The sequence below is a fragment of the Cavia porcellus genome, unplaced genomic scaffold (assembly GCF_034190915.1).
Source record: "Cavia porcellus strain 051 isolate PalLab524CR breed Dunkin Hartley unplaced genomic scaffold, mCavPor4.1 scaffold_17, whole genome shotgun sequence".
Taxonomy (NCBI): Eukaryota; Metazoa; Chordata; class Mammalia; order Rodentia; family Caviidae; genus Cavia; species Cavia porcellus.
The window spans coordinates 32,451,795-32,465,887 of NW_026947500.1; the positions used below are offsets into that span (position 1 = coordinate 32,451,795).

The 14,093-nt window shown below is 45.1% G+C and overlaps 1 protein-coding gene and 1 pseudogene across 4 annotated transcripts in view; both read left to right on the plus strand.

The window, feature by feature from the left end:
• Nat10 (N-acetyltransferase 10) overlaps positions 1-14,093 on the plus strand; it is a 37,284-nt gene that overhangs the window by 1,357 nt on the left and 21,834 nt on the right. For 2 of the 4 annotated variants that reach the window (XM_003463841.5, XM_005000970.4), the window contains exons 2-8: positions 2,540-2,662; positions 2,967-3,058; positions 6,296-6,467; positions 7,742-7,864; positions 11,956-12,017; positions 13,329-13,443; positions 13,534-13,641. In XM_003463841.5, coding sequence (XP_003463889.2) covers positions 2,555-2,662; positions 2,967-3,058; positions 6,296-6,467; positions 7,742-7,864; positions 11,956-12,017; positions 13,329-13,443; positions 13,534-13,641 — 780 coding nt within the window. In that variant the 5' untranslated portion in view covers positions 2,540-2,554. Of the gene's footprint in view, positions 1-2,539; positions 2,663-2,966; positions 3,059-4,737; positions 4,841-6,295; positions 6,468-7,215; positions 7,606-7,741; positions 7,865-11,955; positions 12,018-13,328; positions 13,444-13,533; positions 13,642-14,093 lie in introns of those variants that run through there. The other 2 variants (XM_013145961.3, XM_063227759.1) reach the window with 2 other exon arrangements.
• LOC106026235 (holocytochrome c-type synthase-like) lies at positions 7,871-11,939 on the plus strand (annotated as a pseudogene).

Here is a 14,093-nt window from a genome sequence, read left to right on the forward strand (position 1 = left end):
GCCCAGGCCTTGGAGTTAGGTAGATGTGAATGTGAATCCTGGGTCTTGTTGCTTTTCTGCCATGGGATCCTTGAACTCTATATTACTTGCCCTTTCCTTATAAATAGGGGCCATTTCTTGTGGAAGTGTTTTGCAGAAAAGTGTGCTTGGGAAGTTAAATGGAACAATAAAGGCTCAGGTGGGGTTCAGTTAATGGCTTGATGCTTAGAATGCATCAGACAGTGGAGTTTCTGAGTACGTAGCATGCCACGTTGTACTACTTAATAATTGATATTTATAAATTATGGGGTGTACTTATGCCTCTGGTGCATAATTTTTTTGTGAGGGGAACACTAGCACCTGCTAGGTCAGTGCTGTGTCATTGACCTATACCCAACCCATGTAATAATGCTCGAACTTTGTACAAAGGCTTCAGTAGTTTTCCCTCTCATTAGGAGACATATTTCATCATAGAAATATTTATTGATTTCTTTTCCTGACTTTTATTAGTAAAGCAAGAATTAAAGGATATATATATGAAAAAAAATTTCATAACAAAATAAGAATAACGTTAGTAACATTGTATATTATCATCTTCAAAATACTCAGAGTACAAAATATAACCAAAAAGATTCTTACCAAAAAGCAGATTATAACAAAACTTTCTTTTCAGTCAACTAACATAAACAGATTAGCGTGTGTATATATTAGATTTTTTTTTTTTTTTTTTTTTTTTTTTGGTCTTTTTGAGACAGGGTCTCGCTATGCAGTTCAGACTTTGAGCTCACTTTGTAGCCCAGCCTGGTCTCGAACTTGCAACGATCCTCCTGCCTCAGCCTCCTGAGTGCTGGGATTACAGGCGTGAGCTACCATGCCCGGCTCATATTAGATATTTTTGAAACAATAGAATATGTAATTTGAAGAAATATTCTCCCTGTTTCCTACTTATCTCTCTTCTGTTATGCTCCTTATTTGTGTGTATGTGTACATAGTGTTTCTCATATAAGGTAAACCTATATGATGTTTGAGTTGTGTATCTAACTTCTTTCATTTAATGTTATGGGTTTTTTTGTTGTTCTGGGACTTGAACTCAAGACCTTGCGCTTGCCAGGCAGGTGCTGTGTCAGTGACCTATTTCTCTGGCCCCTAACATGTTTTCAAGTTACATCCATTTATTCATGAAAGGCTCAAGTTTACTTTGATGGTGGCACAGTACTCTATTGTGTATAAATACCATATTTTCCTTATTTGATTATCTGTTAATGAGCATACACACTGATTCTAAGGTCTACCTAGTGTATTATAAGTTGCATTGCTTTAAACATGGACACGCAGACATCCCTTCATACATCTTTTGGGACAGTACCTAGGCTGGGTAAATGAAATTTCTTAATTCCTATCTTTTGTCACTTTAGCTCCTTGTGGCCTCTTTTATTTTTTTATGGTATTTTGTCTTTTTAAGACAGGGTATTGCTATGCTGTTCAGGCTGGCCTTGAGCTCACAAGGATCCTCCTGCTTCAGCCTCAAAAGTGCTGGGAATACAGATGTAATTCCACTACACCCTGCATGTAATTTCTGTTGTTAGTTTTCTGAGGAATCTCCACACTGATTTGCATAGTGCTTGTACTGATTTCCATTCCCTCTAACAGTGTGGAAAAGTTGCTTTTCTCCTATGTCCTCAACAGCGCTTGTTATTCAGAGGTTTTTTTGATGATAACCATTCTTTGTGGAGTATCAGTGTAGTTTTAAATTGTAGTTGTCTGATTCTGATGCGTGCTAAACCTTGAGAACCAATGGGCCTGAATCATGATGTTTTTTAGGATTACAAAATGGGGACTAATACCTGTATTCTTCTTCTGCATTTATTAACTTGAATTCCTTTTTCAGAATAACAAGCAAAGACCAGGGATATGGCTCAGTGGCATAAGCACCTGCCTAGCAAATGTAAGGTCCTGAGTTCGATTTCTGGTACTAGAAAGAAAGAGAAAGAAAGAAAAAGCTAAATTAAAAACATGAGCCCCATTCCTTCACCAACTCCCAGAACAAATGCAGAGTAAGAGGCAGAGACTCCATGGACACCAATGTGGGTAGATAAGGTTCATCTTAGCAAGGAGTTGGATTGTATTGAGAGCTCACAATCCGTGATGCAAGTGCATTCACTGCTACTTGTGACTGTTTCCTGGTCTCTTCATTGGAGAGAGCTTGGAAATACTGCTTTCTGTAAAATGTGGGCTGTTTACCATGTACAGTCCTGATCCTTGGTGTAGACAGCGCCACCTTGTACCAGAAAAAGACACCCATGTACTTCACTGACAGCTCAACAGGCCCAGTCTGGCCCCTTCCTATCCATATCTTTAGATAGTCATCTTTACCTTCTAATCCTGAGTTTTTGGATTTTAAAATTGAGGCCGATGTTTTCCCAGTGGAACTGGTCAAGGGTTAAATAAGGTGATACTGTGCCTAGCATAACCTTTTCTTCCACGAATCACAGCCAGCTAGTTCTCCTTCTTCAAAATCTGGCATTTTGTCCAAGAAAATGGTACTTTCTTTCTCTTTTAGTGATTGTCTGTCACCATGCTTCGGAAGAAGGTGGATAACCGAATCCGGATTCTCATTGAGAATGGGGTAGCTGAGAGGCAAAGGTCTCTTTTTGTCGTGGTTGGGGATCGAGGAAAAGATCAGGTGAGTCCTGGGGAAATGCTTCCTGAGTTACTGTGTCTCCTGTCCCAGAGAGTCAACCTGTTCTAGGTCCTGCAGATTGTGATAAGATGCCTTTCGTCATTTCCTGGAAATGGTAAATTCTCTAGACATAGATCCATTAGCAGACAAGCCATTCCCTTGTGAACCCTGGAGGTGGTGGGTTCCCCCGCTATGTGATCTTGTGTGTCTGCCTTCTCTAGCCGTCAGTTACATTTCTGTACTTGTCAGATGAGGTTGTGGGTCTGGGCTCTTGGCCCTGAGTGTCTGTGATGTTTTCCTTTGGCAGGTGGTAATACTCCATCACATGCTGTCCAAAGCAACTGTGAAGGCTCGACCTTCAGTGCTGTGGTGTTATAAGAAAGAGCTGGGGTTTAGCAGGTAAGCTTGGCCCGAGTGTGTCCCATCCAACTTCCAATCCCTCGGCACAGTTTTTCAGGAGGTGAGGATGTCGTTTCTGAGTACATTTCAAAGTGTAAAAAAAATGGAACCAATATCCTTTCTTTATTTCTGACAGTAAGCTTTAAATAATTTTTACTCTTGCTTTCTGATTTCTTTGTTTGTTTCTCTAAGCCAGTGATGGCGAACCCTTTAATGATCACATATAGCCGGCGGTGGCACTGTGCCATAGGTTTGCCACCACTGCCTCAGCTGACCAGAGCATCTAAAGCAAGTTCCTTCAGGTGCCTTTCCCGGCCCCAGACATACTCTTCTCTTTTTGCCCTTCACAAAGGGGATGCACCTTATTCTGTGTCCAAGGAAAATCCTCTCTCTACCTTGGGTCTGTTCTCTTATTTCAGGACCTTTATTGTTTTTCTTCTGCTCAGCTCTGTATACCCTTTAAAATTTTCTCCTTTTTCCTATAGATGTGCTCAGCTTTCTGAATTCTTAGGAGCTCATTAGCTACATCCCTAGTTCTTTCTCCAGGGTAGCGTTGGCCCTCCTTTTTACAGCCATCTAAGTTAAATTAGAGCCCTTTGTACTTGCTAGCCTCTTGCTAGCCCTTTGTACTTGCTTCAGTCTGGCTGCTGTTGACCAAAATGTGCTCAAAGGGTTCCCTGGAGACCCCGTGCCTAGTGCAGAGGTCTTCCACCCTCCTTTTCCTTTTTAGAGCACTTCTGCCAGTTCGTATTTGGCAGCTGGCTGTTCTTATTCTCTGAAGCATTGATAAGGGTTCCAGCTGTAAGCAGCAAACCTCCAGCACAAATCCGCTTAACTCTAGGGAATGTGTGGGAGTCCATGGGACAGTTCAAGGAGCCTGAGGCGCCAAGATTTCCACTTGCTCAGTGATCTGAGCCTCTCAACTCCATGTATCTACTCTGTGCTCTTCCACTGTGGGTCAGCTTTCTGTTTTCTCCTGTTCTGCCAGAAACAACTGGAACTGTACATGCTTCAACTCCAGCCGTGTGACTGTCAGGCTGACTCCCAAAATTCTTGTGGAAAGATGCCGAGGAGATGGGGCGTCATGCAGTGACGGGCAAACACACTGTGGTACCTGGCAGTCTCCTTTCCTTGATGTTGTAGGAGTTTGGGGTGAAGTGGGCAGTGCTGTTTCTTGGAAGGCTGCCTGTTCTGTGCTTCCTGATGCCACGCTCCTGAGTTCTTTTGTCTCCTTCCCTAGACCTAGCACAGATGTGATGCAGTCGGTGAGCCTTTTTGCCCCTGGAGTGTTCATCTTTGGTGTTAACGCGTGTATCTTGTCTGCGGTGGCCTGCACCGCACTGTGACCGACACCCCGGCTGTTAGCACATGCTGTCCTCCCCTGCCATCCTATACTGAAGTCCTCCTGATTTCAGGGCCTGCCTTCTGCGTGGAGCTTTTCCCAAGCACCTCAGTCATGCCTGATGGCTCCTTTGCCATCTTGTCCTCCTATTAGAGTGTTTGTCGCGGATGCTCTTGCTTGGGGATACAGCCACATACTGTGCCTTGTGTATTCTGAGTGATAAGCTCATTTGGTTAGGAGTCATATTTACTTACTTTTAAATGATCTGTTTGTGGTAGGTACTCGGTTAACACTTGCTGAGGTTTTTTTTTTCTTTTTGTTTTTTGAGAGAGGGTCTCACTCTGCAGTTCAGGCGGGTCTTGAACTTGCTATGTGGCCCATCCTGGACTTGAATGCACAACGATCCTCCTGCTTCAGCCTCCCACGTGCTGTGATTACAGGTGTGTGCCACCACATCTGGCTCTGCTAAGTTTATTGTTAATGTTTCTAAATTATTTTAATTAAAAAACTTGATTCTGCCTAAAAGAAACCAGATTTTGAGTAAATAATTTGGCTTTGAAAAAAAGTTAGGAGTCTCATTGTAGGAAATGTGAAAAATGCAAAGATGAAAATAGAAAGCATCCATAACCTTACCATATAGGTGTTGTCAGCATTTAGATAAATTTCACTGGTATAATGTTTAAACCGTAATTGGTATTTTGCTGTACATACACTTTAATACTCTTGGACAGTGAGCATCTGTATTTGTGTTTTTGGGTGCTGGTGATGGAAGCCAGTGCCTCATTCCGCTGCACCCCTGAGCCATACCTCTATCCCCCACACCGTCTTACCGTAGAGCTGAAAGGCTGCTGCGTTCATGCCTGCCTTAGAATTTCATTTTGAGGGCTTCTGATTCTCAGTATATTCCGTCCATTAAATACGAGGCAGTTCACAGTTTTTTGGGCAGATTTGCCTTTTAAATTGATCCCACCTGCTTTTACTTTTGGGTCCCTGATGGTACCTCTTGTGGCTCTCCCACCCTTGATCTGGCAGTGTCCTGTTTGAGCCAAAGCTTCCTTGTAAATCATGAGCCACAGGGAACAGTGGAGGCTGGATGTGGTCCTGCACACCTGCAGCCCAGCACTGGGGAGCCTGAGGCAGGAAGATTCCCATGAATTGGAGTCCAGTCCTGGCTGTGTAGTGAGTTCAAGGCCAGCCTGGACTACATAGCTTGCTCTGTCTCAAAACCAGAAGGAATAGTGGGGATAGCCTTCGTTCACTGAAGTAAAGGCCTATAGGAGAAAGGCCCTTGGTTCTAGCTATTAATTTAGAGACCTTTGCAAAATTCTCCCTGTCCTAGAGCTCTCCTGCTCTCTGTTTTTGTAAAAGAAAAAAATAGCAGTTGGATATTCAGGGCTTATAGGACCAACAGTAGTTCTGGGATTTCTGAGAGGTACACCCTTGCATTTCATACTTTATGTCTTGTGTGTTAGTCCTCTTAGATGAATGCTGTCCTTAGGATTGGTCCCAGGCTCTGGCGAAACATCAACACAGTAGCCTGTCAGCTCTTTTCTATGCCCTCTGGGGGGCAGCACAATGTAGCTGAAGCATTGATAAGGTAACTAGGCCTCCTCGGCTTGGTTACAGCTTCTGGCTTTGGCTTCCTGAGAAGGTTAGCACCTCCCACTGCCCATCTTTTAAAGTGAAGCATCTCTTCCAGGTCACAGAGCAAAGTGGAGAATTGTTCACACACACAGTTTGCTCTGTCCCCAAAACTGTCTCTCTACCTCCTTTTCCCTCTAAAGTGGGGAGCCGGGTGCCTGCTTTGCAAGTTCCCTAGTGGCTTTTCAGGTCGGAGAGGGGGATCAGTGGGCCTCTCTGGTGAACTGACACTCATCGCGTGGGTGTGATTGCAGTCATCGAAAGAAGAGAATGCGACAGCTGCAGAAGAAAATAAAGAATGGGACCCTGAACATAAAGCAAGATGATCCCTTCGAACTCTTCATAGCGGCCACAAACATCCGCTATTGTTACTACAATGAGACCCACAAGATCTTGGGCAACACCTTCGGCATGTGTGTCCTCCAGGTGGGTGACTTCCTCCAGCCTGGGTGTTAGGCGGGGTCTGGGCGCCCTGCTTCCCTACGGGAAACAGCGTGCAGTCAGGAAGGAAGATTTGCAGGGAACCCCCGGCCCCTGGTCATCATTAGTGGAAGATTTGGCCTCTCCAAAGGAAGCTGGATCCCTGAACCTATACAAAAGAATTTTCTGCTTGCAGCAGTACCTGTTTTAGAAATAGAGAACAGACCCACCTAAGCTGTTGTAACCAGCTAAAGCTGAATCTGGGAAAGTGGGCTGTGGGAATCCTGGAACCCCAGGTACTCACTGCCGTTCGCAGAAGACTTTCCTGTGGTCCCTGAGTGGTATGACCTGATCCAGAGTGCTTGAGCAGCCGAAGGCCACGAGGCTCCACTGCCTTTCTAGCCCTTGAAAACCCTTCACTTCTCTTCTAGAAGTGCTGGGTGGATATCACCACTAATGTGTATTCTCTGGCTGGGCAAACCACTAGACTTAAGTTTTTTTCTATGTTTACATTTGTTCTGGTAGTCTTTGTATTAGTCTTTTATTATTATTTTTTGGTATATGTGACACCCCTCACCCCAAGAAGAAAAAAAGGTCTCCAAAGTTTATGCATAGATTCACTTTTCTAAGTGTATTTATTACATTCACGTACTGTGACCACGATTATGTAATATAAAAAAAAATCACAAAATACAAATGAAGTTAGGTGGGAAATCAAGAGTAGAGGCTCTCGTGTTTTCTTTCTGCGTTTCAGTGAGTTGGCTGATGCTCTGCTGCCTTACATCCCACCTTGGAGGCCAGAGAAGGGAGTATTTTGCTTATTCTCAATTTTCGTGGGGATCCTCAGTTTGATCACTCTCTGGTAGAGCATTCTGTCCACAGCCATTACCAGTTGCTGGACCTGAGGCTTTTCTCAGTGGCTCCCCCATGTGGCACAATTGGGTTCTGCCTGTGAATGGGAGATGCTTCTGAAATCCAGCTATGATTTATTGAAATTTGGAGGTCGGGTGGGTTTTGGGTTTGTGCTCCTAGGCCATCTGCCTTTCCCCCTGTTTATTTTTTGTTTTGAGACAGTTTCACTGTAGCCTTGGTGGCCTCAAACCTGCAGTCCTATCTCAGCCTCCCTCACGGGCTGGGATCACAGGTGTGTGCCTGTACCACCACACTGGGCTTGAAGCCTTTTCTTTACCTTATCATCTTACACTTGGTTAAGCATCCCTAGGAGTGCTGTTTGCATGTCAAGCAAATAGTGCTCTTCTTCTAAGGTCTCCTTCTTCTAGGATTTTGAAGCCTTAACCCCCAACTTGCTGGCCAGGACTGTGGAAACAGTGGAAGGTGGGGGGCTGGTGGTTATCCTCCTGCGGACCATGAACTCGCTCAAGCAGTTGTACACGATGACCATGGTAAGTCTTTGCCCCCAGCCCTTTTTTATTTTAATCTTTTGTGGGGTTTGGGTCAGTCTGTTTTTGCTGCCGTGTGCTTTCTTTGGAAGATTTCCTGTTGCACAAGTAGCTCCAGGAGTGGCCAGTGCAGTCTCTGGCCTGGGAGTTCTTGCAGCTGATAAAAAGTCACTGCAGAGGAATCTCAGGCTCTGAGTATGCCTAGGAGTCTGAATTTCACTCACCTTTTCAGGTATTTGTCAGTTTGACAGAGGTGACATGCAGCTTTTGTGGTCTTGGAGTTTTGGAGTGGTTTTCTGCAGAGGCCTAATTTGAGTTTTGCCGAACAAGGACTGTGTGCAGGCTTGTTTGCTGGCCCTCATCCCAGTGGACGATGAAGGGATATTTGCCACTCCCTCCCAGTTTGGCAAGGGTTTGGGCTATAGTGTTTATGGAAAGGTAGTTTCCTCCCCAAACCAAAGCCACTTTGGCTGAGGTGAGATGTGCTTTTCTCAAATCTTGGGGTGCTTCTTGTCACCGCCTTCAGCCCTCTTGGCCTCTTCAGTTATATCCAGCACAGTCTCACCCCAGGGCCTTTGCACTTGCTGTTCCCATTGGAATTTCTTATTTTGGATATCAACATGACTTGCTCCCTCATTGCATTTAAATCCCTATTGCCAGCGTCCCCTATCAGTGTGGTCTTCTTTACTCTTTCGTTGGAACAGGTGGCGCCATCTGTTGCTCTTAACCTACTTTATTTTTCTTGAAAGTACTTGACAACAATAAAAGTTATAAATCTGTCTTCCCGTACTAGTCTTAGAACTTCATAGGAACAGGGACTTGGTTTTTCTTAAAGATGTATTCCTAATTCTGAGGCGAGTGCCCCATGTGTAGTGTTTAGTAAGTACTTACTGGATAATATTACAAATAAATGAAAGACTCTGTGTTCACATCAGCGTGCATTTTTCCTCCCTCTGTTGCATGGCTGTTGGCTTATCATTTTGATCTCGCTGTTTATGGAAGCCCTTACTTGCTATCACTGCACTGTGTGTTTCCTTTGTAGTGTTTGCCAGAATTTGCATTTGTTTACTGATTTGTCTTCCTTCAGCTCGCGGACTGTGTATCAGCTCCACAAGAACAGGAGCTGTGCTTTGTTCACCAGGGGATACCCAGGGGATACCCAGGGTCTTACTCAGTCTTTCGTCCTGGTACACAATATCTGACATCCGCAACTTAGAAGGAGGAGTTTCTAAGCCATGTTTAGTGTGGTTGCAGGACAGGAAGGCATGGCAGATGGGTCTGGTGAAGCAGAGCTGCTCAGGTCGTGGTGGCCAGGAAGCAGTGAAGGGAAGGGCTGGGGAAAGAGAGACCTGTCTGGCTCCTACCCCAGAGATTTGCCTCTTCTAATCAGGCCCGTTACCTAATGGAACAGTCAGCTTCTAAAATCTTACCAGTGCACGAGGCCTTTGAGGGGCACTGTTTTTTGTTTTTTTTGAGGCCAGGTCTTACTGTGTAGTTCAGGATTACTTTAAACTCACTATGTATTGGACTGCCGCGACAGCGGTGACCCGGTGAGGTGAAGACAGTGGCAGGCAGTGGTTGCTCCTTGGTCTCTGACTGGGGCTGGCGCTGGACATTTAAAATTGTTTGGAGTCAACACTTTGATTCCAGCCATGGGTTTGTCAGCATCTACTCCTGCTGTTGCAGTTCAGACCCCAAAAGCTTCAGATCATCAGACAGCATCACCACCTTCAGGATGCCCAGTGCATGAAAGGAAGAGTCAAGGCTGTCCAGTAAGTGAGGAACCATCCAGTCCAACTAGTGACAGCAAAACTTACTCCCCTGCCCAGCAGGATCGAGCGTACGAGTATGTGGAGTGCCCCTTTACCCATGCCAGGGCCGATAAGGAGAACCTGGGTCCTTCAGATCTGATGCCACCACCTAGTCAACACCAGCCCCAGATCAGCCATTTGCGTTGTCTATGGTCAGAGAGGAATCCTCCATTCCAAGAGCATGCTCTGAGAAAAAGTGGGTCTACCCTTCGGAACGGATGTCCTGGAATGCAGCTAAGGAAAGGGTGGAGGTGGATGGATGAGGACATTAGTCAGAAAGGTGTGTATTATATCAGTAAGATTCACAATCAGAATAATGAGCAAGCCTGAAGGAGATTTTGAAGTGGGAAGCCCTTCATGCTGCGGAGTGTCCTTGTGGTCCCTCGTTGATCGAGGTCGGAGGGAAAGCAAAGCAGTATTTACCAAGGGCCAGAATTTGTTCCTGGATGGGGTACAAGTTGCCTTTCGACAGGCATGATTGGATCACCAACCGCTGCGGGACGGAAGTTAGATACGTGATAGATTACTACAACGGTGGCGAAGTGAACAAGGACTACAAGTTCAGTATCTTGCATGTGCACCCCGTCTTGGATTTGCTTTCTGCTGTATGGGACAGAATGAAGGTTGCTTCGTGGTGTTGGATGTCATAACCAGTGTTTTGTTTGTAATGGGAAAATATAAACTATTTTTTTCTGAAGGGTACATTAAACTATTTCCCTAAACTGAGTCCCACTCATGATTTAAGAAGAGTTTGAAGTGGGCAGACATATTTCATCGTTTACTTAGTGAGACACCCTCTCCAGTAACCTCTGAGTCCTGTTGGCCTTGCACTCCATAGCAGACCATTTTAAGTTTTCCTCCCACTTCATTCAGGTGGGCAGCAGTGTTTTGGCTTTCCCTTTAACTTCACTATTGTCTGTTTAGTTCATCTAAAAAAGTCTTAACTTCTGTAAAAGAATTTTGAAAAAATGTTCAGAGTTGTCTTGTTTTTTTCAAGAATAAGATGTGAAACCTGAAAGTCAGTACAATGTTCATGAACTTTTTCCTGGTCAAGTATTATAACTGAAACTTAGAAACGAGACATAGTTATACTTTAAAAAAAATGACCAGCATTTCTAAAGCTCCTGCAATGTAGTAGTAGCCCTGAACGAAATGCAAAGGTATATACTGCAAATGTATTCAGCAAGAAAAGCATGTCTCAGCTCTCCAAATTCTCATTATGTGAGTTTTTCACACTGGACCTTGTTACAGAAATGTAAGCTACCGTGAAGCAGTAATGCATTTATTTTGGAAAACCTATTTTAACTTCAAATTTTTCCTCTTTATTCCTGTAATTCTAATACGTAACTCTGTTTCCCCAAAAACGGGTGTCATTGTCCCTGGCATTTGACAGGTCATCCCAACCTGGAGTTCCATTCCTCCCCAGGCTGAGAGCATGACTGAAATCACAGAGCGAGAGCGGATCCCTCTGTAAACCATGAGGACATTTGGCTGTGGGTTAAAGTTCACAAGAAGAGTGTTTTTTCTCAAATACAGAGTATTTGCATCAATTCAGAGTCTTGGATTTGTTTTTGTTTTAAGGAAGTTCTAAATTTGCTGTTGGAATTGTTCGTTTCAGTAACCCATAGACTGGTTATTCTAATTATATAGCAGCATGTTGCAAATGATTGTTGTTTCTTCATTGCTGTTAACGTTAAATCTTTAATTTTTCTTGAAAACTGTAGTGTTAAATTAGTGGATGGAACTGGCAGTCTGAATGATTAACTTGCTGTGGATTTCTCTGTTACATTCTGTGTGGGATTTCAAAAATCAACAATTTTAAGTTGTACATGTCAAATATTTATATTTTTAAAATAAAGCTGATAGTTAACAGTTTTGAAAAAACAAAACAAAACAAAACAAAAAAAACCTCACTATGTACCCCAGGCTGGCTTTGAACTTGAGGCAATCCTCCTGCCATCTGGGAGGCATTCTTGACCCAAAGGATAACCATCATGTGTTATACGCTACTTAGCACATGCATTCCACTGAGTTAGGATGCTGGATAAAATGTGGAAAATGTCAAAGATGGAGTAAGGGGAAGTTTATTGGGGCAAGAAACTACATCTGCTGTCCGATCCTAGTTTCAGAGGAGAGGATATGGCCAGTTCAGCGCTGCAGGTAGGAATGGATTTTGTTTCCTGCAGGATTACTGGCAGCTCCTTGAACAGATTCTGTGTTTGAATTTTGGGTCACAGCACTATTTGGATTCCTGTATTAATGGATGTTGTCTTGTTTTCTTAGGACGTGCATTCCAGATACAGGACTGAGGCCCATCAGGATGTGGTGGGAAGATTTAATGAGAGGTACCTCTGTTGGCCATTTCTCATTCCTTACCCTCTTTGCTGAGCTGTAGTGAGATTTTTTTATCTTAGACCCAGCTAAAACCTTTACCTTTGTAGTAGGGGAGGTCCTGCAGGCTCCCAGAGGGTGAGGCTCTTGACAGCAGCCAGCTGTGAAACTCACTGGTGCCCTTTGCTAAGTCCCTGCCCTTTCCTGGCTTTTAGCTTATTCATAAGGGCTGAGTACCCGGGGTTACTGTTCCCTCAGAGGTTTTCCCAGCATACTGCTCCTTCAAGAGGGACCTGTGAAGAGAGGGTTGATAGGACAGATGTGCTTGGGAGATGCTGACACTGCTTGTCTTTTATGAAGAGTCCCATTAGCCTGTTGTTGTCTCTGACAAGTTTTCAGCAGCTGACATCTGTTTAACAGATTATTTACTAACTTTATTTCACTGCAGAGTCCTTTTTAAGGGATCACCAGTTAGCAGCCTGGGAAACCTCCTGGGAACCTGAGGCTGTATCTGGGGTTCTCACGGTGAACCAGAGTGCTTTTGTGATTGGGATGCTTGGTGATGTTGGGAGACAGTTTGGGTGTTGTGACTTTTAGAGGTGCTTGGGGAGGCAGCTAGTAGCTGAGCACATAGAAGCCAGGAGAGCTGCTAAAAAGAATTACCTGGTCCAAAGTGTCAGTGGTGCTGAGGTTTAGAAACCTTAGCTTTAGAGAACCCAGGGGCCTTTCTGACTTTAACAGCACGTGATACTTCGGCTTGCAGAATGAGGAGGGCAGGAGGAGCAGCTGTGTGCTGCGGACTGAACCACCGCTGTGGACGTGGACAGGCCCTTTCCTTGCACTGTGGGGTGGGTGTTTAAATTGTGGCGTAGCCAGTTGATGTTTCTCTAGATGCAAGAACTTTGGTTGTGTTCCTTCAGGAAACTTTTCTTCTCCCCTTGTTTCTCTTGCTTTTTCCCTTTTTTGTGACAGAAGGTAAACTCATTTGTGATTCTGTGTAAGATTCCCTGTGTGACCGGTAACCATCTGTAGCTTAGGTTTACAGTTAATCCCCTTCATGCTGAAGAGTTCTTGAGGCTGGGGAGCCCACAGAGCAGTGGCAGTGGTGTGCTGGAGAGCTTTTCCTGACTGCTATCTGAAGATGGTTCAGGTGCCTTGGAAGAGGCTGTCATCTCTCGGACCTTAGGCTGGTCCTGGCTTGCTCCAGTTTTCTTAGAGACACATAGGCTAAATGATGGTCCTGAAGAAGAGCCCCTTTCCTTCTGCACTCTTGTGCAGACACTGCCTGCCCTGCCTGACAACTCACTGTAGAGGTATTCCCTCAGGTTTATCCTGTCTCTGGCATCTTGTAAGAAGTGTCTTGTCATCGATGACCAGCTCAACATCCTGCCCGTCTCCTCCCATGCGGCCAGCATCGAGGCCCTCCCTCCCCAGGCTCCGGTGAGAGTGGGTCCAAGGCCAGGGATCTGAGGTGGGCTGGGACTTCCTAGGGAACGCCTGTGACCATGGCAAACCTCTTCTCTGTGGCAGGATGAGAATCTTAGTCCATCCTCTCTGGAGCTGCAGGAGTTGAAAGAGAGCTTGCAGGACACCCAGCCTGTGGGCGTGTTGGTGGACTGCTGCAAGACTCTGGACCAGGTGAGTGTGGGTGCAGCAGGTCACCAGCCTGGGCAAGTGTGGGGGACAACACAAGGGTGAGACAGCATGCAGGAAGCAATGGCAGCAAAGTCAGAGTGCATCAAGGCCAGAAGATCTCTCTGCTTGCAAGGGGAGCCAGTTCAGAGAGATGGCTGGATTATACCTAAAGGGGAAACGCCTTCCTGTTTTTTCCATGTAAGGGTGATATGCCTGTTCCTCAGTTCATTATGCTGTGGTGACGTACACGTTTTTTGCTTAGAGCTGGCTTATGTAAGTGCAAGAGGAGAGCTTGCAGCCCTGTGTTCCTGAGCCCCTTCCAGGGAGGGCCCTGCTGCTATGACCCTGGGCCATGGACATGGATAGCAGGCTGGCGGGAGCTGCTCAGCTATATTCTGGGCCTGCCAAGGCGGCCAGCTCGGTGCTGTCTGGACTGGTGATTGCTAACCTGGCTG